This window comes from Myxine glutinosa, chromosome 3 (genome assembly GCF_964187855.1).
Source record: "Myxine glutinosa chromosome 3, kmMyxGlut1.1, whole genome shotgun sequence".
Classification (NCBI taxonomy): domain Eukaryota; kingdom Metazoa; phylum Chordata; class Myxini; order Myxiniformes; family Myxinidae; genus Myxine; species Myxine glutinosa.
The window spans coordinates 140,796,860-140,824,588 of NC_136263.1; the positions used below are offsets into that span (position 1 = coordinate 140,796,860).

The following is a 27,729-nucleotide window of genomic DNA, read 5'->3' on the forward strand; positions in this document are numbered from 1 at the left end:
CGGCCCTACGAGGCTGAGCTGTGACAATGTACTTCCACACGGAGAGGCTCAGAGTGTAGCAGACTGATGAGAGTAGTGTCCCCCACATGGGGGAATGGTAGTGTCACCATTCCTCACATGGGGGGGGGGGGCATGAGCATTAGTTTAGGGGGATGGCAGTGACAGGCACATGGAGGTGCCAGCAATGGTTGCCTCCATGGGGCACCGAAGCTAGCCGAGGGAGGGCTAGGATAATGGTAGGGATTTAGAAGACTGTAGGGACAAGAATTAAGTTGGACACCTGGACTGTAGGGGGGACGTAGAGAGTTTAGGTGGTTGATGAAGAACAGGGTGTGCTTAGTTGAAAGGGACGACGGGGAAGCACGAGTTGTAGGCTAAGTATTAAGGTAGATGATGCTGTGTGTTTGAGAAAGACGGAATTGTGTTGAGGTGTGTAAAAGTAGTAGTGTGAATTGACTTGCATGGTGTGCAAGATGAAAGGTGTGGAATGTTTGGTGTGAGAATGCTTGGTGTGGAATAAAAGGTGTGGAATGCATGGTGCGGAGGAGTGAATGGGGGGAGTGGAACCCATTCATGAAAGCCCGGGGGGGGGGGGTAGTGTAAAGCCACGTAGAGAGCGTAGGTAAATTGTATGGATATTGACACCTGTGGTGCGGGCAGTGGAACGAAGTGTTTTGTAGGGTGCATGATTCTGTGGAATGGCTGGGCGTGTGGCTTACTTAGTGCATATGGTTATTGGGGCACTCCTCCACTGGTAGTTTGTCGGCCAGGTGAGGCCGTCGATAGGCTCTGGGAGCCGGTTAGAGTAGTTGTTGAGTGGGGCCCGAGGATCCCAGGAGAGGACCCGGGTTGCCCGATGCCAAGGTAGGCACAGAGGGGGCAAGTGCCAGGGAGGGCCTTCCCCAGTTAGGTAGTCGCGAGGAGCAGGTAAGCTCGGGTGGCGGCTTCAGTGGCGGAGGTGCGCAGGTAGTTGGACCTGCTAGTGGAGCCACATGACCCAGCCCCGAAATTGTGCGAGGGCACAGCGAGAAAATTTGCGGGAGTGAGACCCAAATTTTGGTGGGCACCACAGTGTGGGCAATGGGAATTCGGGTTCTTAGAACCACAAGTTTAAAGAGGCCGATTGGCAGGGTACGACCCCGGGTAGTTTAAATGAGTTAATGTTACTAGTGTAGTCAGGATGAAAGAAATCCCTTCGCACCATCCACAGCCAGTCACCGAGGAGGGCAAGCTCCACACCGAGGCTCTGTAAGCTGTTTGAGTAGTGAGACGCGTCATGACGTAATGAGACACTGTGTTTGTTCCATCCCTTCCTTCCTGGGAGGGATTGGGAGAAGAATTTGGAGTTAGAGGGGGATATGGGGGACAAGACGTAGCGACGGATTGTAAATATAAGGGGGGCTAGGGTAGTGTAGCCAACGGTGGGGGGTACGGACAGCTAGGGACGAGTTTGCTCTGCTCGCTCTTCCGCGTCCCTCGTGCCGCACCACCTTGTTTTTCTGTGTGCCATTGCGTCTTTTCCACTTGCTTGTTGTGCTTTGTCTCTCCCCCCCCCCCCCGCCCCAGGACCATTTTGGAGGCCGAACAGTGCAGCACCATCGACCTGTGCAGCATCCATTCTGCACCTTTGTTCCACCTGTGCAGCCAAACTGTGCAGCACCTTGGTGCCAGTCATTTTGTTGCATCCTTGTTGCACCTGTGCAGCATTTTGCTGCCACAAACCACCTTGCTGCACCTTGCCACTCATTATGGACCACAAGCCTTGTGGCCTTGCACCTCTGCTGTGCAGCATCTTGCTGCAAAATCATCTTGCAAATTCGGAACCAATTGTTTGAGTGGCATTGATGCCACGCAGTTGGACCATGTGAGCACGGCCCTGCTGGCCAAATAAAAAGCATTTTTTATTATTGTGTGCTAGGCATAATGAAGTTCTGCAAGTTTAGATGGCCCTGATGCTTCAAATGGCCTGTATGCCGGTCAGGGGGCCAGCCGGTTTGTTAGACGCACACGGAAGAAGCAAGAAGCAAGATGCAAAATGCAAGCAGGAAGTGTCACATTGAGTGTTTTTTTTTTTTTCTCTCCCCTCCAATCTTCTCTTCCAAAAAGAACAGGTCCTGGGGCATAGAATTGTAAATAAAGTTAAGTTCTGTGCAATGTAAATATAAGAATGTGCCCACCGGCTATGTGTTTAGTTTGAAATTCCGGAAATACTCGGGTAGTTGTGGGTGTGAAACTGTTAGGTAGCTGTTCAACGCAATAGGAGGGACATATCTAGTGCTAAAACTGTCGCACACATGGGTCAGAATAAATGGTAGGGGGAACCACACCTATGTGTCACATTTAAACGTAATGTTAATTTTGCATGTCAGGCTCTACTGATCAGTCCATTGGTGGGTTTGACTCGGGACGAGTCTGGTGAGAGAGGGGTGTAGTGTTGTGGTTTTGGAATAAAGGATAATCCCCCTCCTAGGTAGACGCACCACAACATGAAGCCTCGCATTAGTTCAGCTATTTCTTAGTGAATGTAAGCGTAGTCCTTTCCTGTGTTAGTTTTGCGTTGAGCAGGCCCGTGAGTAGAGCGGTCTTTTGGCGCTGGAATGCCACATGCTCGGCCTGAACAAGTCTGGCAAGGCCAAAGGGAGGAGCTGCAGGGGAAGTGGTCGGTAAGCAACGAGCCGCCAATCAGGGCTCGAAGGGAGTGGCTTACCACGGCAATGGGAGGCGGAGCATGGAACATTCAGGTAGGGCCGGGGCGGAGCCATAAAACCATGCCCCGAGCCCCCCCCCCCCCACGTCAGAATGCAAAGCGATGAGTTGAGCGCAAGTTGAGATGAGTTGAGTCGTGTGCACAGTTCGGAGTTCACCTGAGTTGAAGTTTGAGTGAGTCAGTCAATCGCCCAGCCCCGGAACAATTGCCTGTTATCCTCTTTGTACACGAACGTGCCCTGCGCTCTGCACTGTATTAATCGCACTTGAGAGAACGACCCGTTCCGGGCCACAGATGCGTGATCTCCTTCCTGCCTGCCTTCTCCTGCATACGTGCCGTAACCGCCAGAGGGCCACGCCGGGCGAGCTGCCCCGGAGCGACCGACGGCAAAGCGTGTCTGGCGCGCGAACTTCTCTTCTTCTTCTCCCTGTGTGCATGAGTGGGCTATGTGTCTGGGGATAAGTTAACATTGTTAAGCATCTGCTCGGTGTCCCCTTTCCTTAACCTGATCATTGTACATTGCGTAATAAATTGTGTCATTCCTCTTATTTGACCCTTCCCGTCCCTTCCATTAATTGGCCTCGCATTGTATGAATAGAACCGCTCGAATCGGGTTCCATAAAAGTAACGGCACGATTCACATGATACGCATACCGCTCGGGCGTACTCGATTAAGCGTGGCTCGTGCGAGGTCCCATCCCTGCTTTCGTGGCAGCGTGGGTTAAAGGTACGAGCGGCGTCGACCCGATACCCTTTTTCACGCTTGCTGCGGAAGTGGCGATTCGGCCTTGTGGACACGAAGACCCAAGGGGGAAAAAAGGGGTTTAATCCCCCCTTTAGAACGTGGAACGGGCTTCGGGAGATCCGCAACAATATTATACCTTAACTCGACAATTGAGGGCTTTTCGTGACGTCAGCAGTTTGTGGGCACACACACAACCCTGTGGCCAAATTCGAGTATAATTGGACTGCGGAGGACAAAGGGGTGTCCATTCAACAATGGGTGAAGTAGAAATTTGAGTTATTGTGTGTGTATGCTTTGTCATAGCCAAACAATCGGGGTCAAAGCTTATTCCGAAGCTTGGGTATGTCGATACGTTGGACACTTTGTCTTGGATTAGACAACAAAGGTCCAGAAACGAGAGGAACTCATGTTGGCAGAGCAAATTGGCATGATGTTATACTGTATATGTTAACATCATGCTTATCTGCTCTGCCATATCCTTCAACACACTCGGATATTTATCCGCCCAAAAGCTTTATCTTCTTTCGTCAATTCTTCAATAAAGACACAAACCAAACAAATAATGCTAGCAGATGGGACACCCAGCTTTACATCCATCTGTGGGTCTACACAACCTGTGATGCCACACCCTGCCTGTGAAGCACCAATCGTGGGTTGGGAATCAAACCCAGATTACACAGCTTAAAGACAAATGTGCTACCTCTGATGAACACACACACTAACACACACACACACACACACACACACACACACACACACACACACACACACACACACACACACACACACACACACACACACACCTTACTCCATGTACATAATTAAATATTGAGAAATAAAAGAGAAATTTCCGTTTCTTGGACCATTGTGAGGATCTCATTCCAAATCTCACTTTAATGCCCCTCATATCTCGAAGTCAAACCTCCATATCAAAATCGTTATGTTGATGCGTGTAGGCAGTCTGCGATTCAACAACCAATCCTCCATACCAGGCATGGTTGCCTCAACAAAATACTGTACAGCAGAAAAATTCACCATTTTTACCCTCTCAGTCTGTCTGTTTGTTTGTCTGTGAGCAGGATATCTCAAAAAGTTATGGATGCATTCGGACAAAACTAGGTGGATGAGAAATGGGTAGAGGATTCAATTTTGGTTAAGATCCGGATGCAGATATGGCCTATCAGTGGGATACAAAATGTAAACTGTTGAGTCTGCCGGAGGAATGTAATCTACAGAGTTCCGTTGAAGTAATATATTTAAACCAAATGCCATTTGCTTGTAATCCAAGATTGCGGACACGCACACCCTCTATTTACACAGCTACACATGTTCGTGCATTTCACTCCAGCCTGCAGGGATTTTGGGCAGAGGTCCAATTATTGCAACACATATACAGTATGCCAATAGGCAACAGGAATTTTCTAATGTTACTCCAGACTCGGTGGTATAATGGTTGGAGTGTCTGCTTTGAGTCGGAGAGGTAAGCGGTTTGCACCCCAGCTGAGTCATACAAAAGATTACAAAAAAAAGTTTTGTTTTTTGTAATATATATTTTGATATATTTATATATATATATATATATATATATATATATATATATATATATAATACATTTATTTTAATATCTTGTTATTAATATTTTATTTATTAATATTACCATATCGGTAATACCATATAACAATATTTACCATATTACAATATTGCCATATTACCATAGTACAATGTTTACTTTGTAATATGAATTTGTAAAAATACAATAATAATTTTTTTAAATGTAATTTAAATGTAATTTTTTTTACATTTACATTTAACATTTACATTTAAATGTAATTTTTAATGTAATTAAATGTAATTTTTTCTTTATGTAATTTAAATATAAATTTAAATGTAATTTTGAAATGTAATTTTTAATGTAATTTTAATTTTGTTTGTAATAATAATTTAGTAATGTAATATTAATTTGTAATAATATTGTAATATTACAACATATTACAATATTTATTACAATATTTACCATATTACAATATTACCATATTTTATTTATTAATATCATATTAATATTTCCACATATTACATTATTCAATATTATTAGTCCCCTACCGGAGGGGACTATAGGTTTGCACGCCGTCCCTCCATCCGTCAGTCTGTCAGTCCGTCACGCAAAGAACAGTTTTCCGGACTTTTTTTTTCTAAACCCTGAACGCTAATGACTTCAAACTTGGAACATGGTTTCCTCATGATAAGTTACAGATCAAGTTCGAACCTCGCGACGTTTAGATCATTTTTGACAAAGTTATGGCCCTTTGAACTTTGGGAATTCTGATAATTCTGATGATCCTTATCTCAGTGCCATTTTAAGTTTTAATTTCCTTTAAAAAAGATTTTCTCTGCAATAATTGGACTGATTGAGATCAAATTTTCACCATATGAGGGACTCGGTCTGTAGAATATTTTAATCGTAATTATGACGTCACAGGTCACGTGGTTCGGCCGCCATATTGTTTTTCGTGAAAACACAAACACCCCTTTTTCTCTGCAACGGCTGAACAGATCGAGACCAAACTTTGCAGGCAGAATCGCATACCCATGACGAACAAAAAAGTCAGCGAGCATGACGTCATGCGTCACATGGTTTCAGAGTTATGACGTTTTTAAGCATGAACCTTTAAAACCGAGCTCCTCCCTCATTTTTGATCCAATCGAGGGAAACTTCACAGATCTGTTCAGCATGTCAGTCTACTAAAATGTCCTTTTGGAATTTGCGATAGGGCACGTGGTTTGGGAGATATCGTTAATTAAACGAAAATATATTTTTTTAATGGATATCTCTTGTTTATTCGAGAGTTCTCCTCAAGCCGCACCGCGTGCGCTTTCTGGAGGGGCTGAGCCAAGCCGAGCAACATATATATACACATCGATCATTGATCGTGAACCGGAAAATATAATAAATTACTGATATATAGAGACTCGAAAGGTTCTTTATGAACAACTTATTTTCTCGTGCTTCTGCTGACCTGTCTGCAAGGTGTATAAATCGAAGTCCTGAGTGCGAATCACAGGTGAGCCCATCCTGAGGTAATTAGCGATTGGGAACGATTCAGAACCTGTGGGTAAAGAACCCTTGGTAATTTCCCCAACAGTTTTCCGGACGATAGACTGCTGGTAGGGGACATGTATTGCAGCGCAATACTCAGAATGCTTGTTAATATTACCAATAGCAATTTTCTAATCTTACTCCAGACTCTGTGGTGTAATGGTTAGAGCATCTGCTTTGAGCCGGAGAGGTCAGTGGTTTGCATCCCAGCTGAGTCATACCAAAGATTTTTTTAAATGTTTTGTTTTTTGAAATATATATATTTAATATATGTATATATATTTTTATTTTTTATTATTATTTTTTGAATATATTAATTTTAATATTTTTTTTAGTGTTTTATTTATTAATATTACCATCTTATTATAATTCACCAAATGTCCGTCCGTCCGTTCGAAGGTACCGCAAAAACGGCTCAACCGATCACAACGATATTTTGGGTGGGTATTCCTGGGACCCCTGGGAGTAAAATAGGCTATATTGTTTTTCCAATTTTTTCCAATTTTCCAGTTTTTCCAAACACGATGGAATAATATTTACCGATATGAACAGTGATGTGGCTTTTGTTGAAATTCTACAAATACTGTTTATTCTACGTACCAGGAGAGAGTCGATCGACTCCTGACAAAGTCTTTCTATATAAATGCGTGGCTCCGAAGTAACATGGGAGCGTGTGCAAAGCGACTGAGAAAAGGATGTAGCGGCCGCTTCCGTGTTACAGATTCGGCGTGCCCTCTTCACACATAAACGTGCGACTGAGAAAGACATGTAGCGGCCACTTCCGTTTTGCAGAATTCAATCTTTTTTCAAAATGGGCGCGATGTACTGTTTAGATTTTGATGATTTGTGTGTGATATGATTCAACGGATGTTTATATGAATCGTTAAAAATAAAAAAACGCCTTCAATTTCTGATATTTTGCCTTTTCATTTGGGCCTCTCAATTGAAGCCCCGCCCATAGGGCGGGTACCGTTGCGAGTGTAGGTAATACCATATTACAATATTTACCATATTACAATATTGCAATATTACCATATTACAATGTTTACTTTGTAATATCAATTTGTAGTAATGCAATAATAAGTTTTTTTCATGTAATTTAAATGTAATTTTTTAAAATTTACATTTAACACTTACATTTTACATTTCAATGTAATTATTTACATTTACATTTAACACTTACATTATACATTTAAATGCAATTTTTAATGTAATTAAATGTTTGTTTTTTCTTAATGTAATTTGAATGTAATTTTAAATGAAATTTACATTTTGTTCTTTTTGGGGGTTTTTCTGTATTCAAGATCGAGGCTCGTGTAAGAGCTAAACGTCCAAGCTTGTGTAAGAGCTCGTGTAAGAGTTATTATTATGGACATTACAATATGTGTTACAATATTTACCATATTACAATATTATCATATTTTATTCATTAATATTATTAATTTTATTTATTCATATTATATTAATAATTCCACATATTACATTATTCAATATTATTAACATATTTTATTAACCCTAAGAGCGATCTTATATCAAAGATGCAAATAAGAAGACCAGTATTGTATCAAAGCCAAACTCCATTCCCATCATTGCATCCCGTACAGCTGATGGTAAATCGTACAGGAATCCAGCCTTTCCACTTCCACAGGTAGAAACACAGGACATCTTACAGAAGGTTAATGATTGGATGTTTCTGATGGATGAGGACCATAAGCCAATAATGTTCCCTCCACAAATTACGGAAACTGCCAAACGGCCTGATATCACCATATATTTGGCAGTACTAAGAATGTCACCATTATTGAATTGACAGTCCCGATGGAGGAGAACCTGTCCAATGCATATGCCAGAAAGAAAGGCAAATACAAAGACCTGGTAGCTGATTGTGAAAATCGAGGATGGTCTGTAAACTACTTTCCAGTAGAAATAGGTAGTAGAGAATTTTACAATACATCTTTCAGAAAATGCCTTGCCCTTTTAGGCATCCCAAAAAGAAAGAGGAAGATTATTATGGACACATCCAAAACGGCCTTTAGAGCGAGCTATGTCATTTGGCTATGCAGAAGCTCAAAGGCCTTCAGACAAATCGAATTACTGCCCACACAATAAATATGCTCTGAGGGAAGATGGACGGTTGAGCGCTCATAAAACCGGTTTAACCCACCAGTCTGGTCTGAAGTCCAGAAACCAGAGTGTAGTTTTGAGTATAGTATAGTTTCATATTATTGTTCCAGGAAGAGATATTCTGCAACAAGGTGAAGATTTTTTCCGAAAGTCATCTTCATTATTTCAGGAGTGCTCATCCTAAAAGGGGTGATTGGAAGGCTCCGAAGATGACTGCGCTGGTGTTTCACCAATGGATCTAATAGATTTCTAATTAGATAATTAGAATGAATTTCTAAGCTTACTCCAGACTCGGTGGTATAATCGTTAGAGTGTCTGCCTTGAGTCGGAGAGGTCAGCGGTTTGCACCCCAATTGAATCATACCAAAGATTTTTTTTATTTTTTGTTTTTTCAATATATATTTTGATTATATTTATTTTTTAATATATTTATTTTAATATTTTATTATTAATATTTTATTTATTAATATTACCATACATATTATTATTATTATTATTATTTATTTATTTTTTTGTATACTGAATCGAGGCTTGTGAAAGAGCTAACATTTACTTTACAAACAAATCAACCAGACAAACAAGATATATAAAAAGAGGGAGCGGAAGACAAGATGGGGAGAGAAGGGGAAGCACACAAACACAACATTTGAGAGCAGGGAGATGTGTGGAAGGGAGAGGGCTTGGGGGGAGGAGGCGTGGGAAGGGGGGGGGGGGGAGGGAGAAGTATAAAACACAAGGACACCAAGGACTTCCACGACAGAAGTTGGTATTTCAAAAAAGTGGATTTGGGGTGAAATTAGCGGGGGTAGAAAAGATCAAGGTTTTGGATGGGGGAAGATAAGAGATGGTGGTGAACAGCTGTTTTAAAGACCTGGAGGGTGGAGTGGGATTGAAGAGAGTGAGGGAGTTTGTTCCAGAGGTGGGAGAAAAGAGGAATGAAGGAGTGAAGGTGAGCAGAGAGTCTTGATTTTGGCAGTTTAACCATAAGAGGGTTGCAGGCAGATCTTGTGCGACCTGAAGGAATATTTGCGGGACAGATAATATATTATTATTATTATTCATATTACCATATTTATTAATATTACTTGTTATTATTTTATTTATTAGTATCTGTAATATTAACATATTATTCATGAATATTTTATTTATATATATATATATATATATATATATATATATATATATATATATATATATATATATATATATATATATACATACATATATATATATATATATATATATATATATATGTATATATATATAATATTTATAGTATGTTTTTTAAATATAATTTTGTATACTTAGTCGAGGCTCGTATAAAGGTTAAACGTGTTGCTTCTTTGCTTGACACTCAGAATTTAAAAAAGGATAGAGCACGAACCAACAACCATATTACAACTCAGGTGGCAGCCACTTTGCAATCTTGATGTGCCCAATGGCTAGCTCCTCTTGCATTGAAGCTCCTATATTAAGGGAACTCGTATGATACCAATTATATGGAGAGCAGGACACATAATAGATGAATTCTTCAGGATAAAGTAAACAAGTCTTCCTTAAGATAATTGAACAAAGCAAAGCAATTTCATGTTACATCCCCATGGAAATGTAAGTACTAAAGGGCGAACACATCAGATATAGCACCATGGTTACATTCGTACTTAAATCCAGCTATCCACCGTGACCATTTCTGCCAAGCAAATGTGTTCAAGTTGGACAGGTGGTCAGGTTAGCCAGATAGGCCTACCCACTGCATCAACACAGGTGAAACGAAAGGTTCAATATCACGCTTCAAAGATGTGCGATCCACTTACAGAAAACCACTGAAGCATGAATGATAAAGACTCGAGGCTTTTACCATCATGCGTTGCAGTACATGGAATCAAAAGGCTCTTCCCAAGATCGGCACCGACGGCTTCAGGTACCGTCACTTTCACATCAGTGGTCACACCTGCAAAACAACATTCCTGCTGGGTTCATTCTTGCATTGTCTCGAGGATATAACAACAACATTGAATTTGTCTCCCTCAGATAAACTAGAATATGCCCTGACAACAACAGGTCGTTGTTTGTGTAAATAAATGTAATATGTAAATAAATGTTTGTGCGTCATTTAAAATTTCTTTGCCAATAATTATCAAATGTAAATAAATGTTTTGTTTATTTTTCTTGTTTTTTTCCGAATACAAGATCGAGGCTCGTGTAAGAGCTAACATCAATCACAAAAAAGAAACGGACACACGAAACATACAATAAAGGGAGCGGGAGACAAGATGGGGAGAGAGAGGGGGAAGCACACAAGTACAACAGAACAGGGACATTGGGAGATCTCTGGGAGGGCGAGGGCTTGGGGGGAGGAGGCATGGGAAGGTGGAGGGAGAGGGGGAGGAAGGCGGGGGGGGGGGAAGTGTAAAACACATGGACACTGTGAGAACTTCCAGGAAAGAAAGAAGTCGGTATTTCAAGAAAAACGTGGATTTGGGGTGAATTAACGGGCAAAAAGCGTCATTTCAGATTTCTTTGCCATAATTATCTCTCTTTTTTTTCTTGTCCTTTTGGTCAAGACAAAGAATGCTGAGCTTTTTCGAGCGAACGAATAAGTGTGCCCGTGGAAGTGAAATATGCAAACAGGTTTTAGAGGAAGAAAGGAAACTTCACTCATTTTTCATACTCGAGTTTGCTGATCACAAAGGAGGCACAGATGTCATACATCTGCCAGGACAGCGAAATCAAAGCTCTCACGTTGTGTTCAATGTCGTTACTCATTCACTCCATCATTCATTCACGAGCTGGTTCGTTTCAATCCCGAGGGTGGGTTTTTACGAGGAGCTGTGCCCGAGAGAGTAGAGAAATGGACTGGAGACCTACTTGCTTCAAGTAGCCTCCTTGTCAATTCCTGGGGTCTAGCTAAGGTCTACTCTGGCCTACTGGCCAACATAATGGCCTACTCCCCCAAGGGTAACAAGAGTGCACATATGACTCAAAAAACATTCACAGACATGATCTTGAAGATTGTAATCCTCATTCTACACAAGAAAAACGATTCCTTTGCAATTCCTTTGCAATTCCTAGTATTTTTCCCCACACACTTTGGCTATTGTGTTCCAACTTGACGTGCTGTCCCCTAAATGGGAAAAGGGGACTTCACTGCCTCTGCCCATGTGAACTATGCAGCATCCGCTTTGATTCACATTTGCTTTATCCTGAGGGGAATTTTTTTATTTTTAAATCCTTCGGCTGTTCATGTTTCCACAGGCATGGTGATTGTGTGGAAGGCGAGACATAATTCGCGTACGAATGGCCATGATGGGGAAAATTTTATGGCTGCACTCCAACCAAAGGATGATTATTTAAATAACGTCTCAGATGAGACATCTGTCAGGCAATCCTGGGGAGGGGTGAGGGGTACTAGTTGCTGTGTATACATGTGTGGATATACAAAAAAACAAGACATACAGTACAGCAGATGTTACACTGCTCGACGCCTGTCTTGTCAGCTGGAATCCATGGTTTACATCCTTTAGGGACCTTTCCAGGAGGAATAAACATGAACGGCCCCAGCAGTGTTAACTGCACCACAGGCAGACGTCGGAATACTTAGAAGTGGTCTAGATCCGGTCTCTCTTCTGCAAAAGCAAGGCAGATGCACTCTCAACTGTTTGTTGCATTTCCTTAGTTATCTTTCTCACCAACAAAGGTGTGCCTCCCAATAACTTGAGCAGTTTGAAGGTAGAGCTGTCCACCAAACCCCTGCACCCTACTTCTACTGGAAACAGGATCGACATGTACCTTGCCTACGTACCTTGCCCATTTTCCTTTCAAATGCCAATTAAAATAGTCTTCCCATGGAACTGTGAGTTCTAAGATTATCATCGTCTTCTGGACACCTGACTACACAACCATGTAGGGGTGCAAATTTGTCAGGAGAACCTCTTCTAGAAAAGTCAACTTCTCATCCAGATCAACTTTTAGTTTCGACTCTGCTTCAGGCACCAGCAATAATTGCTTTTCACACCGGACTGGTGGTTCCTGATCTCTGCTGCATGCTGGAGCAAACTTAACACCCTCCTGAGGTCGGATTGCTGCCTTATTCGCTTTCCCCCATAGGTCCTCAACTATATTGGCTAGCACATGTAACACCTGGTTATGTCTCTATGTATACAGTCGTGGCCAAAAATATTAGCCAAAAATATTGACATTACATCCCTCCATGTTTTTTTTAATCTGCTCCTTCTTCCCTAACTCGATCAATTAAACCATGTGATACAATAAATCTACTAGGTATTACCCCAACATAAAATTTATCCTGGAATCCACACATTACACAAACACAGCCATGGCAAAAATATTGGCACCTTTGCACTTGTTTCAAATAACTCACAATTTTCTCTAAAAATAAGTTTAAATTAACAAAAGTATTTGGTCTCCACAATTAATTATTTCATTGTTAATATTACAGAACCTTTGTTTTTGATTCAGAACTTAATAAATCCTTTTAAATGAGAAAATAAAAAGAAATGGCAATGACAAAATTATTGACACCAGAGACTAAATATTTGGTAGCACGGCTTTTGGACAAAATAACTGCAGTCAACCGCTTCCGATAGCCATGAATGAGCTTCCTACACCTCTCTACTGGCAGTTTGGCCCACTCTACTTGTGCAAAGTGCTCCCGTTTTCCCAAATTTGAAGGGTGCCTTTTCCCAACTGCTGTTTTCAGATCTCGCCACAGGTGTTCAATGGGATTTAGATCTGGACTCATTGCTGGCCACTACATAACAGTCCAGAGTTTTGTCTTGAACCATTTTTGGGTTCTTTTTGAAGTGTGTTTGGAGTCATTGTCCTGCTGCAAGACCCATGACCTTCGACGGAGACCTAGCTTTCTGACAATAGGTTGAAGATTGAGCTCCAAAATGCCTTAGTAATCTCCTCATTGCATGATGCCATGCACACATTAAAGGCACCCAGTGCCAGACGCAGCACAGCAACCCCAAAAAAAATCCCTGAACCTCCTCCATGTTTGACTGTAGGGAAGCTGTTCTTTTCTTCGAAGGCTTCATTTTGTTTTCTGTAAACATAGAGATGATGTGCTTCACAAAAAGCTCTAAATTGGTGTCATCTGTCCACAGGATATTCTCCCAGAAGGATTTGGGCTTGTTCAGGTGTGTTTTGGAAAACTCCAGTCGGGCTTTCTTTTGTCTCACTCTCAACAGTGGGGTCCTCCAGGGTCTCCGACCACAGAATCCACTTTCATTGAGTTGGTGACGGATGGTGCAAGTTGAAACTGTCGTTCAGACACACCTTGTGTCTGAAGGTCAGCTTGAATCTGTTTGGCAGTTGATCAAGGTGCTTTCTCCACCATTCGAACAATCCTTTGCTGCAATCTTCGATCAAGTTTTCTCTTGCGGCCACGTCCAGGGAGGTTGGCAACAGTGCCATGGGCCTTAAACTTCCTGATAACATTGCGTACGGTGGACACAGAAACATCAAGGTCTCTGGAGATGGACTGTGGCCTTGAGATTGTCCATGAATGAAAATGAATGAATGAATGATCGTTTTTTAAAGGCCATTTTCCCCGATAGAGCGGGGGTTAGCCTTGCGGGCCCCATGACTATCATGGTTCCCTGTTTGAGGGAATGTTTTTAACATGCTTGGCTACAATCTTGTGTCTGACCTCCTCAGACAATTCTCTGGCTTCCTTTCTTTTCTCCATGCCCATTGTGGTACACAGTGACAAAAAACAGCAGAATGACTCCTCTTCTCCACTCAAACTGGTTGAATGAGTGATTTTTATATTGTAAGCACATGCAACTCACCACAGGTGAGTTCAATTCCAAAGTGAAGGAGAATCACCTGTTTGAAATCTCAAATATTTCGAACAACTTCTAAAAGGTGCAAATAAAAGGTGCAAATAAAAGGCTCTGGACATGCTGCTACTGCTTTCTCAGCAATGGATGGAGGTCCTCAATGCCAAACAGGAAATTAGAGCTGTCTCCCTTGACATATCACGTGCCTTCGATACGGTCTGGCACCCCGCTCTGCTCGCCAAACTCTCCTCTGTTGGTATCCATGGAAATCTCCACGCATGGCTGGCAGACTTCCTCTCTAGTCGTAGTCAACGTGTGGCCCTGAATGGGTTTCTCTCATCTCCTCTTCCTGTTCAGGCTGGAGTTCCCCAAGGCAGTGTTCTGGGCCCTGTGCTTTTTCTGGTCTTCATCAATGATCTCTCCGACTCTCTTGAAAATCCTCTCTATCTCTTTGCTGATGACTCTACTCTCTGTCGCTCCATTCTTCATCCCTCAGATCGGCAGTCTGCAGCCTCCTCACTCTCTGCAGACCTGGGCAAAATCACAGACTGGGCAAACAAGTGGAACATGTCTTTCAATCCTGACAAATCTCACACTCTTACGATGTCTCTCCGAAAAGACCGACTGGACAACCCTCCCATCCACTTTCTGAATAATCCTCTCCAAGAAGTTCGGTCACTCAAACTTTTGGGTCTCACTATCTGCCATGATCTTTCCTGGGAAAACCACATTTAAAATCTGGCCTCCATAGCCAGTCGCCGACTGGGCATCCTCCGTCATGCGAAGTCCTTCCTTGGCACACCTGAGCTCCTCACCACGTACAAGGCTTTCATCCGCAGCTCAATGGAATACTGCTCTCCCCTCTGGGCTGGTGCTCCTGCCTCACACCTAGCTCGTCTTCACGCTGTTGAAAGCAATGCATTCAGAATCATTGGAATCTCCCGCAATGAAGCTAACTCCAAGGGCCTCTCACTCACTCACTGCAGACAGGTTGGTGGTCTTTCCGTTTTCTACCGACTCCTTTCTGGCCTTGCCCCCCCCCCCCCCCCCACCCCCAGCTCTCTCTGGGCTCTGTCCCGCAAATATTCCTACAGGTCGCACAAGATCTGCCTGCAACCCTCTTATGGTTAAACTGCCAAAATCAAGACTCTCTGCTCACCTTCACTCTTTCATTCCTCTTTTCTCTCGCCTCTGGAACAAACTCCCTCACTCTCTTCAATCCCACTCCACCCTCCAGGTCTTTAAAACAGCTGTTCACCACCATCTCTTATCTTCCCCCATCCAAAACCTTGATCTTTTCTATCCCGGATAATTTCACCCCAATTCCACTTTTTGAAATACCAACTTCTGTCCTGGAAGTCCTTGGTGTCCTTGTGTTTTATACTTCTCCCGCCTCCCCCCCCCCCCCCTTCCCACGCCTCCTCCCCCCAAGCCCTCTCCCTCCCACACATCTCCCACACATCTCCCTGCTCTTAAATGTTGTGTGCTCTCAAGTGTTTGTGTGCTTCCCATTCTCTTGTCTTCCGCTCCCTCTTTTTATATATTTTGTTTGTCTGGTTGATTTGTTTGTGAAGTAAATGTCAGCTCTTTCACGAGCCTCGATTCAGTATACAAAAAAAATAATAATAATAATAATAATATTGTCTGGGCCATTTTAGGATTTCTGTGTGGAATAAGCTAAGATTTAAGAATTTTTTCAGCTTTTTTGTTTTGTTCCACTGCAAACCAAAGACATACATTTGTCGATACCAAAATATTTTTTAACTACAACAATTTTCTGGAAAAAGCCCACAGAATCTTGTTTCTCACAGTCTGAGAGCCCTTTAGGTGCTTTTTTGCAAACTCCAAGCGGGCTTTCATGTGTCTTTGACTGAGGAGAGGTTTCCGTCTGGCCATTTTGCCATAAATCCTAGATTGGTGGAGTGTTGTAGTGATGGTTGTCCTTCTGGAAGTTTCTCCCATCTTCACACAGGATCTCTGGAGCTCAGCCAGAGTGACCATCGGGTTCTTGGTCACCTCTCTTACCAAGGCCCTTCTCCCCCGATTGCTCAGTTTGGCCGGGCGGCCAGCTCCAGGAAGAGTCCTGGTTGTTCCAAACTTCTTCCATTTAAGAACTATGGAGGCCACTGTGCTCTTGGGAACCTTCAATGCAGTGGAGATTTTTTTTGTAGGCTTCCCCAGATCTGTGCCTCGACACAATCCTGTCTCTGAGCTCTGCAGGCAGTTCCTTCGACCTCATGGCTTGGTTTTTGCTCTGATATGCATTGTCAGCTGTGAGACCTTACATAGACAGGTGTGTGCCTTTCCAAATCATGTCCAATCAATTGAATTTACCACAGGTTGACCCCAATCAAGGTGTAGAAACATCTCAAAGATGATCAAGAGAAATGGGAGGCACCTGAGCTAAATTTCAAGTGTCATAGCAAAGAGTCTGAATACTTATGTCAATGTGATATTTCAGTTTTTTCTTTTTAATAAATTTGCAAAACTTTCTAAAATCCTGTTTTCTCTTTGTCATTATGGGGTATTGAGTGTAGATTGATGAGGGAAAAAATGAATTTAAACGATTTCTGTATAAGGCTGCAACATAACAAAATGTGAAAAAAGTGAATGGGTCTGAATACTTTCTGAATGCACTGTATATATATATATTTTTTTTTTATATATACATACATATATACATACATATATATATATATATGAATGAATGAATGAATGATCGTTTTAAGGCCATTTTCCCCGCTAGAGCGGGGGTTATCCTTGCGGGCCCCATGACAATCATGGTTCCCTGTTTGAGGCAATGTTTTTATGGCCGGATGCCCCTCCTGACGCCAACCCTTGGTCACGCTCTTCGATGCACAGGGATACGGTGTATCTATTCTAACCCGGGATACACACGGGGATCATTCATCCCAGCAAGCTGGTACTCAATTTGCCGACCCCGGAAGGATGACAGGCTGAGTCAACCCCCCTGGCGTTAATTCAGCAATCGACCGGGATTCGAACCCAGGATCCTAGGATCCCAAGCCGGCACCCTAACCGCTAAGCCAACACCAGGCTATCATATATACATATGATATACATTGGGTTGCAAAAGTACGCGTCCAGAAGGAAATTTATTAATTGAGACATGATAACTAAATACTCGTACATCATTAAATACTCGTAAACAACCAAAAGCAATTTCAAGGGATTTCAATGACATCTTTGGGATTGAGTGATTTCGGATAACAACACTTATTGTAATGGGAAAAGCAAATCTGTCTTTACGTATAATCAATAATCAGTGCGACCCCCTTTTGCCTTAATAACTGCCTCGACTCCATTTGGGAATGATTTAGTTTGTTTCGGGAATATGTTTGAGTCAATCTTTTTCCAACAGTGTTGTTCCAACATGAGCACTCCAGAGCACAGTCAGACTGTTCACATCAATTTTTATCTTTCCCTCAAATGTATTCACCCTTCATTTATTCTGTTAAAACGTAGTACCAGTAAATAATAACTATAACTCGAGTGGAGTCATGTTATCGCAAATCCCCACGCTTCCCACCTTAAGCAAAGTTGAAAATGTGGCAAAAGGTTCCACCAGAAATGACCCAATATCAAATGTGAGTTTTAAAAATTTCTGTTTTGACCCCTGTGACCATAAGTCTTCAACGCATGAGGCATGAACCCAACACAACACCCATGTAGTGGTGAAATCCAAAAAATCGTTACATGCTTCATGCATCCCCACATATTGATTGGATGTACAAAGTTTTTTTTTTAAATTTTAACATGTGCCCGTAATTGCAGTATTGGTTTGGAGGCCTTGTTGGAGCTTCTATGCTTAGCAATCGAAGATATAGGGTTTCCCTCAGAAAGCAAGCAAGCTCCATAAAGACTCTAAATGATGGTCTTCCCCAAGGGTCTATCTTCGCTCCAGCCCTCTTCAATATATATGTGAGTGACATGCCTTGTACCACCTCCAAGAAGTTTGCCTATGCAGATGATCTTACCTTTGCTACCCAAGCAATGAACCTTGAAAATCTCAGCAGTACGCCATCCCAGAACTTAAGGTAATGGAGCAATACTTCATCTACTGGTACCAAACCAGTCTCCACCCAAACCCATCCAAGACGACAGTTTACACTTTCCATCTCAGAAACCGACTGGCCAACAGCAAACTCTTGGTTTTCTTTTGCGGCAAACCAGTCAAGAATGAACCATTCTCCATGTACCTTGGAATCACCCTTGATCACAGTCTCACGTTCCACGAATGCATAAAACGGGTCAAAGAAAAGATCAAGACCAGGGTAAACATCATCAGGACCCGGGGATCAAGTGCAAACACTCTTCACTTGGATAGCCTTGCTCTAGTGTACTCTGCAGTGAAAAACTGTTCTCCTGGTTGGACAGAGAGCAGCCACAGAAAACACTTGGACATTGTATTGAAAACACTGATGTGGATAATCAGTGGTACACTGAAATCAACACCCATGCAGTGGCTGCCAGTCCTGTCTAACATCTCACCCTGATTGGAAGAAAAGAATGCTGAGAGAGTTTGACTGCATCAAAGCCAACCCAAAGCTTCCAATCCATGAAGACCTGCAGAATCTACCAAGTATGCGATTCAAGTCACAAAACCTTGCTGAGGCTCTGCAAATGTTTTCAGTGATGCAGGGTTTAACACAAAGGAAATTGGCAAAATCACTGGGCAGACAACAGCATTGCTAACAAAGAACTGTTGAGTGTTCTGACAAAAAACCCTCCATGTTTCGACCTCCTCCAGAAACGTGGTTTTCGCTCAACAGGATCCATACTCTCCATGCAAGGACATCACACCACCTTCACGAATTGAATATCAAAGAGAGCCCAGCATATCACTATGGTCACCCAGATTATACTCTTCATCACATTGTGAATGAGTGTCACCTACGGAAATTTGATGAAGGATTTAGGGCAATCCATCGAACAACAGACAGTGCTGTGTGTTGCATGTCCAACTTAGACTTAGATCTGTGAGCTGTAGTTAGTCATTGCATTTTCATTTTCATTGCAAATAACATTACATTTTTCATATTTGACCTTTTAACCCTGTCCTAAGGGGTGGAGCCAAAAATGATACTGATCTTGCACATTTATGCCATACGGTGATCATAACTACCAAGTTTGGTGAATATCTGCACAACCGTTTAGGAGATACCATTGCAGCCGGATGGACGGATGAATGGACAGACAGGCAGAGCCTAATGAAGGCAGAGCCTTCAGCTGTTTTCAAGTATCACATTTTCACAAGCCATGACAGGTTTCACATCGATCGGTGAAGCGGTTTGAGAGAAGGGATTTTTTTCACCATCAGCTTTCAAGCTAACATGGCTGCCACACCACGTGGCATGTGACCTTAAAAATGTACACTCTGTATATGTATGGGTAGCGGATTATGTTTGTGAAGTTTTGTGTTGATCGGATAAGGTTAATTTTTCTATCCAAGATGGCTGCCAAACCACGTGACCTACAACATCATCATTTTCAAACTATATGCAACAGTGGTGTTGTGATATTTCGAAAATTTCGCATCAATAGAGTAAGTCATTTCAGAGATATAATTATTTCATATTTTCCTTCAATCCAATATCGCTGCCACACCATGTGACCAATGATGTTTTCGTGATCATCTTTTAATCGCCATGCCTAGTCAATGGCACACAAAGTTTCGAGCCAATTGATTTGGTGGTTTGGGAGAAGATGTTTTTTTTAAGGTTTGAGGTTAAATCCAATGTGGCTGCCAAACCATGTGACCTATGATGTCATAAATTTAATATTTCAATACCAATGTGTCATATTTCATGTGCATGCAATTTCATATTTTTAGGATAAGGAGTTGGATTAAAACATTTTTGGCTGGTATACCACTTCCCCTACTTATCATAAAAACATTCATCATTATCATGTTTTTGTTCTTTATTGGAAGTACTTGACAATGTGCCAAGTTTCAAATATTTCCATTCAGCGGTTTCTGTGAAATAATTTTTTAATTTTTCCCGTTTAATCCAAGATGGCTGCCATACCACGTGACCTATGACATCACATCACAATTATCATAAAAACATTCTGCATGGGTGTCACTCTTACCCTGAAAGTTTCGTCTCAATTGGACATGTGGTTGCTGAGAAAAACGAGGTTTAGCCCGTACGGACGGACGGACAACCCGTAAACATAATGCCTCCGGCCACCTTCAGGGGCGGAGGCATAAAAATTGTCATATCCGGATGCAAATGTTCACCAAAATCGAATCAATACGTCCTTGTCACACACACAACCCGTCCACCAAGTTTTTGCTGAATCCGTCCATAACTCTTAGATATGCCGTGCTCTATATTATTTTTGGCCCTATCTCTCAATGAAGAAATAAGAAAGGGGGGAGTGGAGGACATAGCTGGAGTGGGGGAGGGGGAGCAGAGAAAGGACAGAATTGGAAAAGGGGGTTGAGGACTTGGGGTAGTAAAGGGGGTTGGGAGATAAAGAGGAAACAGACAGCTGGGAGAGGGGATTTGAGAACTTTGGTTGGGTGGAGGGGGGTTGGGGAGGGGTTGAGCACTTGAAATAATATTTTGCATTAAACAACCTCCACGGGTCCCTACCATTCTGCTGTCAAAATACATTCCTCGCAAACTTCCTAGAGATTTCACATCCGATTGGGAATTAATTTCCTCTCAACAGCCTGGTGGAACAGGGTTATCTGCTATTGTATAGTTGTATATATATATATATATCAAGACCCAATCATGTCTCTCACCCATAATTGGAGGGAAGAAACAATCTTCCCTCCAAAATTGAATCAGCTGCCACTGGATCAATAACCCCAGGTGGCTGGGATTATCAATTCAGTGACCCCCCATGATCTTCTAGTCTAGCCAAAGAAAGCTGCTTAAATCAACCAATAAGAGCTGCAAACGTAAGCCCTTTGCTGGTTAAAACCCTTCCCTAGTTCCTCTGCAACTGCAGACATTCACTAGTACATGCATGAGAATCCCAATGCTACACACCCCGCTCATCCATCATACTGGTTTCATCACTTGTTGGCGAATCATCAGCGACATCATTGACGGAGACACGCACCAACAACACTCCCAAGCATGCCCCATGTGCAATGCCAATAGCAGTTAACATATAAATAGCAAGCCCCAATCATATTTCTCACTCATATTTAGAGGAAATTACCAATCAACTCTAACCTAATCAATTAACCCAGGTGGTTGAGATTATCAAATAAATTAACCCCCATGCTCTTCTCGTCAAAGAAAGCTGCATAAAACAACCAAGAAAAACTATAGAAGGTAAGCCCTATTGTGCACTCGTTGTGGGAATGGCCAATTACATCGTTTGTGTTTTCCTTCATAAAACTAGTGGTTATATTCTAAAAGGCAGCTCACAGTTGCATCAAAAAGGCGAGTAAAGTTTGAGCAGCTACAAAATCTAACAATTATTTGTTGGCAACAGTTGGACTGCAAAACTTCAACTTGATCATTGTCTGAAATAATGCACCCGCAAAGTAAATCTTTTACAGCAAAATTAAATAATGATGTTTCACATTCCATGCTTATCAGGCACGACTATGTGTAAAAAGTGATGGTGATTTCATCACATGAGTTTAACAGTTATTCACCTACTCGTAAAAAAAAAAGCCGTCAAAAATAACGGGTTGGAACAGTTTATTCGACGGTGCAGTCTCGTGAGCGTGCCAAATTCTGAAGCCTCGGCATGGTGGCAGGTGTGTTTATATCGTATTTATTAGCCATCGTACAGAAGTAAATGAACACTCGTTTTACTCTGCATGCGTTGCACATCACGTGCAGTGAATTTCACCTCCCTGCACCTTGTATTTATTGTTATTTTTTTAAAAAAACGCTTCTGTACGCCGCCCCTGAGGCTCGGTTTGTAAGCCGCCAATTGTACAATTCCAATAGAAGAGACATAATTACTCTTTTATGGAAAATGTTTTCGAGTTTGTTTTTTCCTCGAAAAATAAACCATAGTGAACACACATTCCTGTTAAAAGATTGGCCTTTAAAACCCGACTCAAATCGTCCTTATGAAGGGGGACAGACATCTGTACAAACACAAAAACTGAAATTGCGTTTTATATGGTACATGGTTTTGTCCCCCACCCCTCCCTCTTCCACGACACAATAACCATATTATTTCCAAGACTTAGAATGCCACCAATGACTTAAGGATTTGGCATTATCAAACAGGATGTTTCAATTGCTTCCAAAAAGTTTTAGTGTGCTTCAAAAAAGATCGCAGCAAGGAACTTACCTCTACAGCAGAGAAACAGCCACAGAAAGAAGAAATAATTTCTCGGTGTTGTGATCATTCTTTCCTGGACTTGGCATGACCATAACACTGCATCACAATCTCAGATCCTTGGCTTGCATGAACAAAACGATGTTCCGAAGTAAATCCACTAACGGTTTGCCGAAGAGGGAATTTTCGTTTCGGACACGCCAGTGCCCAATAATAACAATCTGGAATGAAGATACATGGGTGGAGACTCCTGTTTGAGGTCACAGTCTCAGCTGAAGCTGAAGGAGTTTGTCGTTGTGGCTGCGGATGGATGGGTTATTAATGCCAGAAACTGTCTGGTGGAAAGAGAGGCGTTTCCACGAAGATCAAAAGCAAGATGATCTTATGCCACCCTGACAAACTGTTGCGGAACATGGTTTGAGGATTTATTTTGGTCATTTTGTCCAAATAAGACACCAAACACTTGTTCAAAGCAATGCATCAATCCATCGTCATCCTGAAATCCTCAAAATCACTGTGCAACCATGCAAGTGTTTCCTCCTCATAATGGAACCTTGGAAATTACTATATATATATATTCAGCATTTTCGTGCATTCCTGGCTCGTTTGATAGCATGACGTGTCACTTCACATCTAACTGTGTTGCCCTTTGGATGTCAACACATCTAACACAATAATACCAGAACAGCACTCGGTAGAGCGCATACCTCCGCCAGGCTGAACAGTTTGTTTTGTATCCCACTGATGGGTCGGATCTGGATTCGGGCCTGAACCAAAATCTACTACTACTACTACTGCGTCGAGCTAGCTCGAACCAAAATCTAATCGGCTTGTTCTTATCACCGAACCAATTCGTCCACCAATTCTTTGTCACTTCATCGTTTTCCAAGATGGTGCCCATACCACGTGACCTATGACGTCATAATTATCATTAAAAAATTATACAGGTGGAGTTGCACCTGTGGTGAAAAGTTCCTGTCAATCGGACCAACGGTTGCAGAGAAAATCATATTTATTCTGTGCAGACAAACAAACAGACAGACAAACAAACAGACAAACAGACAGACAAATGGACTCAAATGCAATACCCTCTCATCAGGCGAGGGTAATAATGTTTTCATAATATTTAGCTCAAACATTTTTTTCAAATGTGACATTGTTTTGAGTTAGCTTGGGAAGTGACATCACACTATCAAATGACACAAGAATGCATTAAATAAATATGTGATCAGAGAGAAAGATAGATAGATAACAATCGTTACGCTGAGGTCCCCCGTCGGTGAAGTGATGTGAGTTGACAAAGTGGAAGACGCAGAAAACATGCTATGATATGATATTTCGCTCACAAGGTTCAGACATATATATATGGTGGCGGCCATCTTGGATTTTGACGGGGCGACCTAATTTTCAACAGCGTTCTTCCTTATGACGAGATACACCCACACACCAAATTAGAAGTTGGTACTTCGCTTATTTTTCAAGATATTCATCTCACAAGGTTCAGACATACATGGCGGCGGCCATCTTGGATTTTGACGTGGCGACCCAATTTTAAACAGCGTTCTTGCTTGTGCCTAGATACACCCACACACCAGATTAGAAGTTGGTACTTCGCTTCTTTTTCGAGATATTTCGCTCACAAAGTTCAGACATATATATGGTGGCGGCCATCTTGGATTTTGAAGTGGCGACCCCATTTTCAATAGCGTTCTTCCTTCTGCCGAGATACACCCACACACCAGATTAGAAGTTGGTACTTCGCTTATTTTTCAAGATATTCATCTCACAAGGTTCAGACATACATGGCATCAGACATACATGGCGGCGGCCATCTTGGATTTTGACGTGGGTTGCACCCACACACCAAATTCGAATGCGGTCCTTCGCTTACGCACGCACGCACGCACGCCTGCACGCACGCACGCACGCCCGCACGCAAACACACACGCACGGACGGACGGACGGAGGGGAAAACCATAGTCCCCCTTTCGCTCCGCTGTGCGACGGGGGACAAAAAGACAAGTAGATCTAGTTGTCACTTGGTAGAGTGCATACCTCTGCCAAGGTGAACACTTTACATTTTCTATCCCCCTGATAGGCTGGATCTGGATTCGGACCTAAACCAAAATCTAATCGGCTTGTTCTCGTCACCTCACAAACTCATCCACCAAGTGTTGTCATAATCCTTCCACAACTTTTTCAAATATCATGCTATACTGTATATCGTTTTTGGCCCCATCTCTCAATAGTGAAGAATCACTTGAAATGTTTTTTGACATTCTCCAATATGAATTCAGATCCAGACCAAAATTGAATCACTTCATCGTTTTCACATATCCAGCCTGTCCTCCAAGTTTCAACCGAATCCGTCCGCAACTTTTTGAGATATCCTGCTATGTATCGTTTTTGGCCCCATCTCCCAATGCTGAAGAATCACTTAAAAAATTAAATAATTCTCATATCCGAATACATATTCAGATCTTCACTAAAATTGAATCGATTCTTCCTTGTCAGACACCCAACCTGTCCACCAAGTTTCGTCCAAATCCATCCGCAACTTTTTGAGATATCCCCGCAATGTATAGTTTTTGGCCATATGTCCCAATGCTGAAGAATCACTTAAAAATTCTACCAGCCGGATCCGAATCGGGATCTTCACCAAAATCTAAACATTTTGTCCTTGTGACATACGCTACATCTCTGCCAAATTTCGTCCGAATCCGTCCACAGCTTTGAGACATCCTGCTCTCAAACAGATGGATAAACAAACAGACAGACAGGGGTGAAAACACAACATTCATCCACCTTCGGTTGCAGAGGTAATAAAATGTGCATTTTTAAGAAAATAGGAACTGGGCACGTGAGCACGAAAACTTTGACATGGTTAGTTCGGGATTAGGCAGATATCAAACAAGACAAGGCAATTCCAAAGGGCTTGATAAATCAATCCCAAAAGTGTTTTTGCTTGAAAGTTTCCATGTTTGTAGTGTGCGATGAACAGTCAACAGGAGGAAGTAACGTTACAAACAAGGAAGTTCAAAAGAACATCAAAGTTGTGCACCTTGTCTGCATTTATACGCAGACACTGCAGATGTTTTGCACACAGGGAATTAGCTGCACAGTTGCAAACAATCAGCCAAAATGATGTGCTTTAGGTTAGCGCTATTAGTCATTGTAATTTCATTCTGGCATGGGCTGTCCATTGGTGAGTAAGGAATATGGCAAGTCTGATCTAGGAAATGCTTACTAACATCAACAGATTCCGTTTGGGAAAGGAACTGGATATTCATTCCCTGTTATAACTTTTGTTTCTGTCATGTTGCCAGCTATCTATAGTGGGCATTTTTAGGCTTTTCCGTGGACCATTGACAGAAGGTGGGCGATGAGGTTTCGGAGCCCCAATATGGCGGTTGGACTTTATAGGGCGAGATCGGGCAGGATTTTGGAATTCATTTGGCCTCGGTGACGGAGAGCAATCACAGCTTATCGGAACAAGGGATACAAGCCAACACAGCATTGTAAGAAATTTCACCAAATGCTCGTTGCCCATATTCCCATTGTTAGGATGCTGATGAAAATCTTAGAGCAATGTTCAACATTCACACAAAATTTTCAAATAATATATTGGAAATTGAAATCATTCTCAAGGCTACATATGCGGACAAGGGACATGGAAGACAAGATGGTGAGTTGTGATGCAATACCAATAACGAGGAATAACAAGGAAACTAGAAGCAGGAGGGGGCCATTCATCCCATCCTGTCTGTGCCACATCAATCCCAGACCAAATATATCCATCCAAATGACAAATTATTTGGGGGAATGAGGGTAGAAGCAGGCATGAGAACAATGTGGCAGGCTCAGGGATATCCCAATGGCAATAAAAGAAAAATGGGGGAATGTATTTATTTAAAAAAAAAAAATATATATATATATATACTAGTGTGACTAGGCACGCTCTGCGTGCTTCACCCACACGTCGTTTCAAAGAGAGAGGCATATTTGACCATTTTCGTGTCTTTTGGGTCTTTTGGCTCTTCATGGTGTTTTGGGTCTTCAGGGCCATTTGGGTCTTCAGGGTTTTTTGGATCCTCTGGGCCTTCAAGGGTGTTTTGGGTCTGTGGGGTGTTTTGGGTCTTTGGGGTATTTTGGGTCTTCTGGGTCTTTGGTGTCTTCAGGGGCTTTTGGGTCTTAAGGGTCTTTTGGTTCCTCTGGGTCTTTAAGGGTCTTTGGGGTATTTTGGTTCTTCAGGGCATTTAAGGGTATTTTGGGGTGTTCAGGGTGTTGTGGGTTTTCATGGTGTTTCGGGTCTTCAGGGTCCTTTGGGTCTATGGGGTGTTTTGGGTCTTTCCCAAAGAATTTGCTTTTGGGTCCTTTGGGGTCTTTTGGGTCTTCGGGGTGTTTTGGGTCTTTGGGGTGTTTTGGGTATTCAAGGTCTCTTGGATCCTCTGGGCCTTTATGGGTATTTTGGGTCTTTGGTGTGTTTTTGGGTCTTCATGGTTAATATGAGTCTTTGTGGTATTCAGGGTGTTTTGGGTCTTCAGGGTGTTTTGGGTCTTTGGGATCTTTTGGGTATTCGGGGGTATTTTCAGTCTTCGGGGTTTCAGGGTCTTCGGGGTATTTTGGATCTTCGGGGTGTTTTGGGTCTTCTGGGTCTTTGGGGTGTTTTGGGTCTTCAGGGACTTTTGGATCCTCAGGGCCTTAAAGGGTATTTTGGGTTTTTGGGGTGTTTTGGGTCTTTGCCATCTTTGGGGGCTTCGGGGTATTTGGGGTCTTCAGGGTATTTTGGGTCTTTGGGGTATTTTGGGTCTTCAGGGTCTTTAAGGTATTTTGGGTCTTCAGTGGTCTTGATGGTCTTAAGGGTATTGGGGGACTTAGGGGTCGTCAAAGGTCTGAGAGGCCTCAGCAGTCTCAATGGAATTAAGAGTTCACGGACTGTGTTGTGGGTGTTAATTTTATTTGA

At 42.3% G+C, this 27,729-nt stretch overlaps 1 protein-coding gene across 11 annotated transcripts in view; it reads right to left on the minus strand.

Annotated features, from left to right (window-relative positions):
* The window catches only part of LOC137423159 (CD166 antigen), a 292,494-nt gene that overhangs the window by 213,209 nt on the left and 51,556 nt on the right, over positions 1-27,729 (minus strand). For 4 of the 11 annotated variants that reach the window (XM_078774646.1, XM_078774644.1, XM_078774643.1 and 1 more), the window contains exon 2: positions 10,485-10,621. In XM_078774646.1, coding sequence (XP_078630772.1) covers positions 10,485-10,621 — 137 coding nt within the window. Of the gene's footprint in view, positions 1-10,484; positions 10,622-22,778; positions 22,964-27,729 lie in introns of those variants that run through there. The other 7 variants (XM_078774648.1, XM_078774647.1, XM_068110008.2 and 4 more) reach the window with 5 other exon arrangements.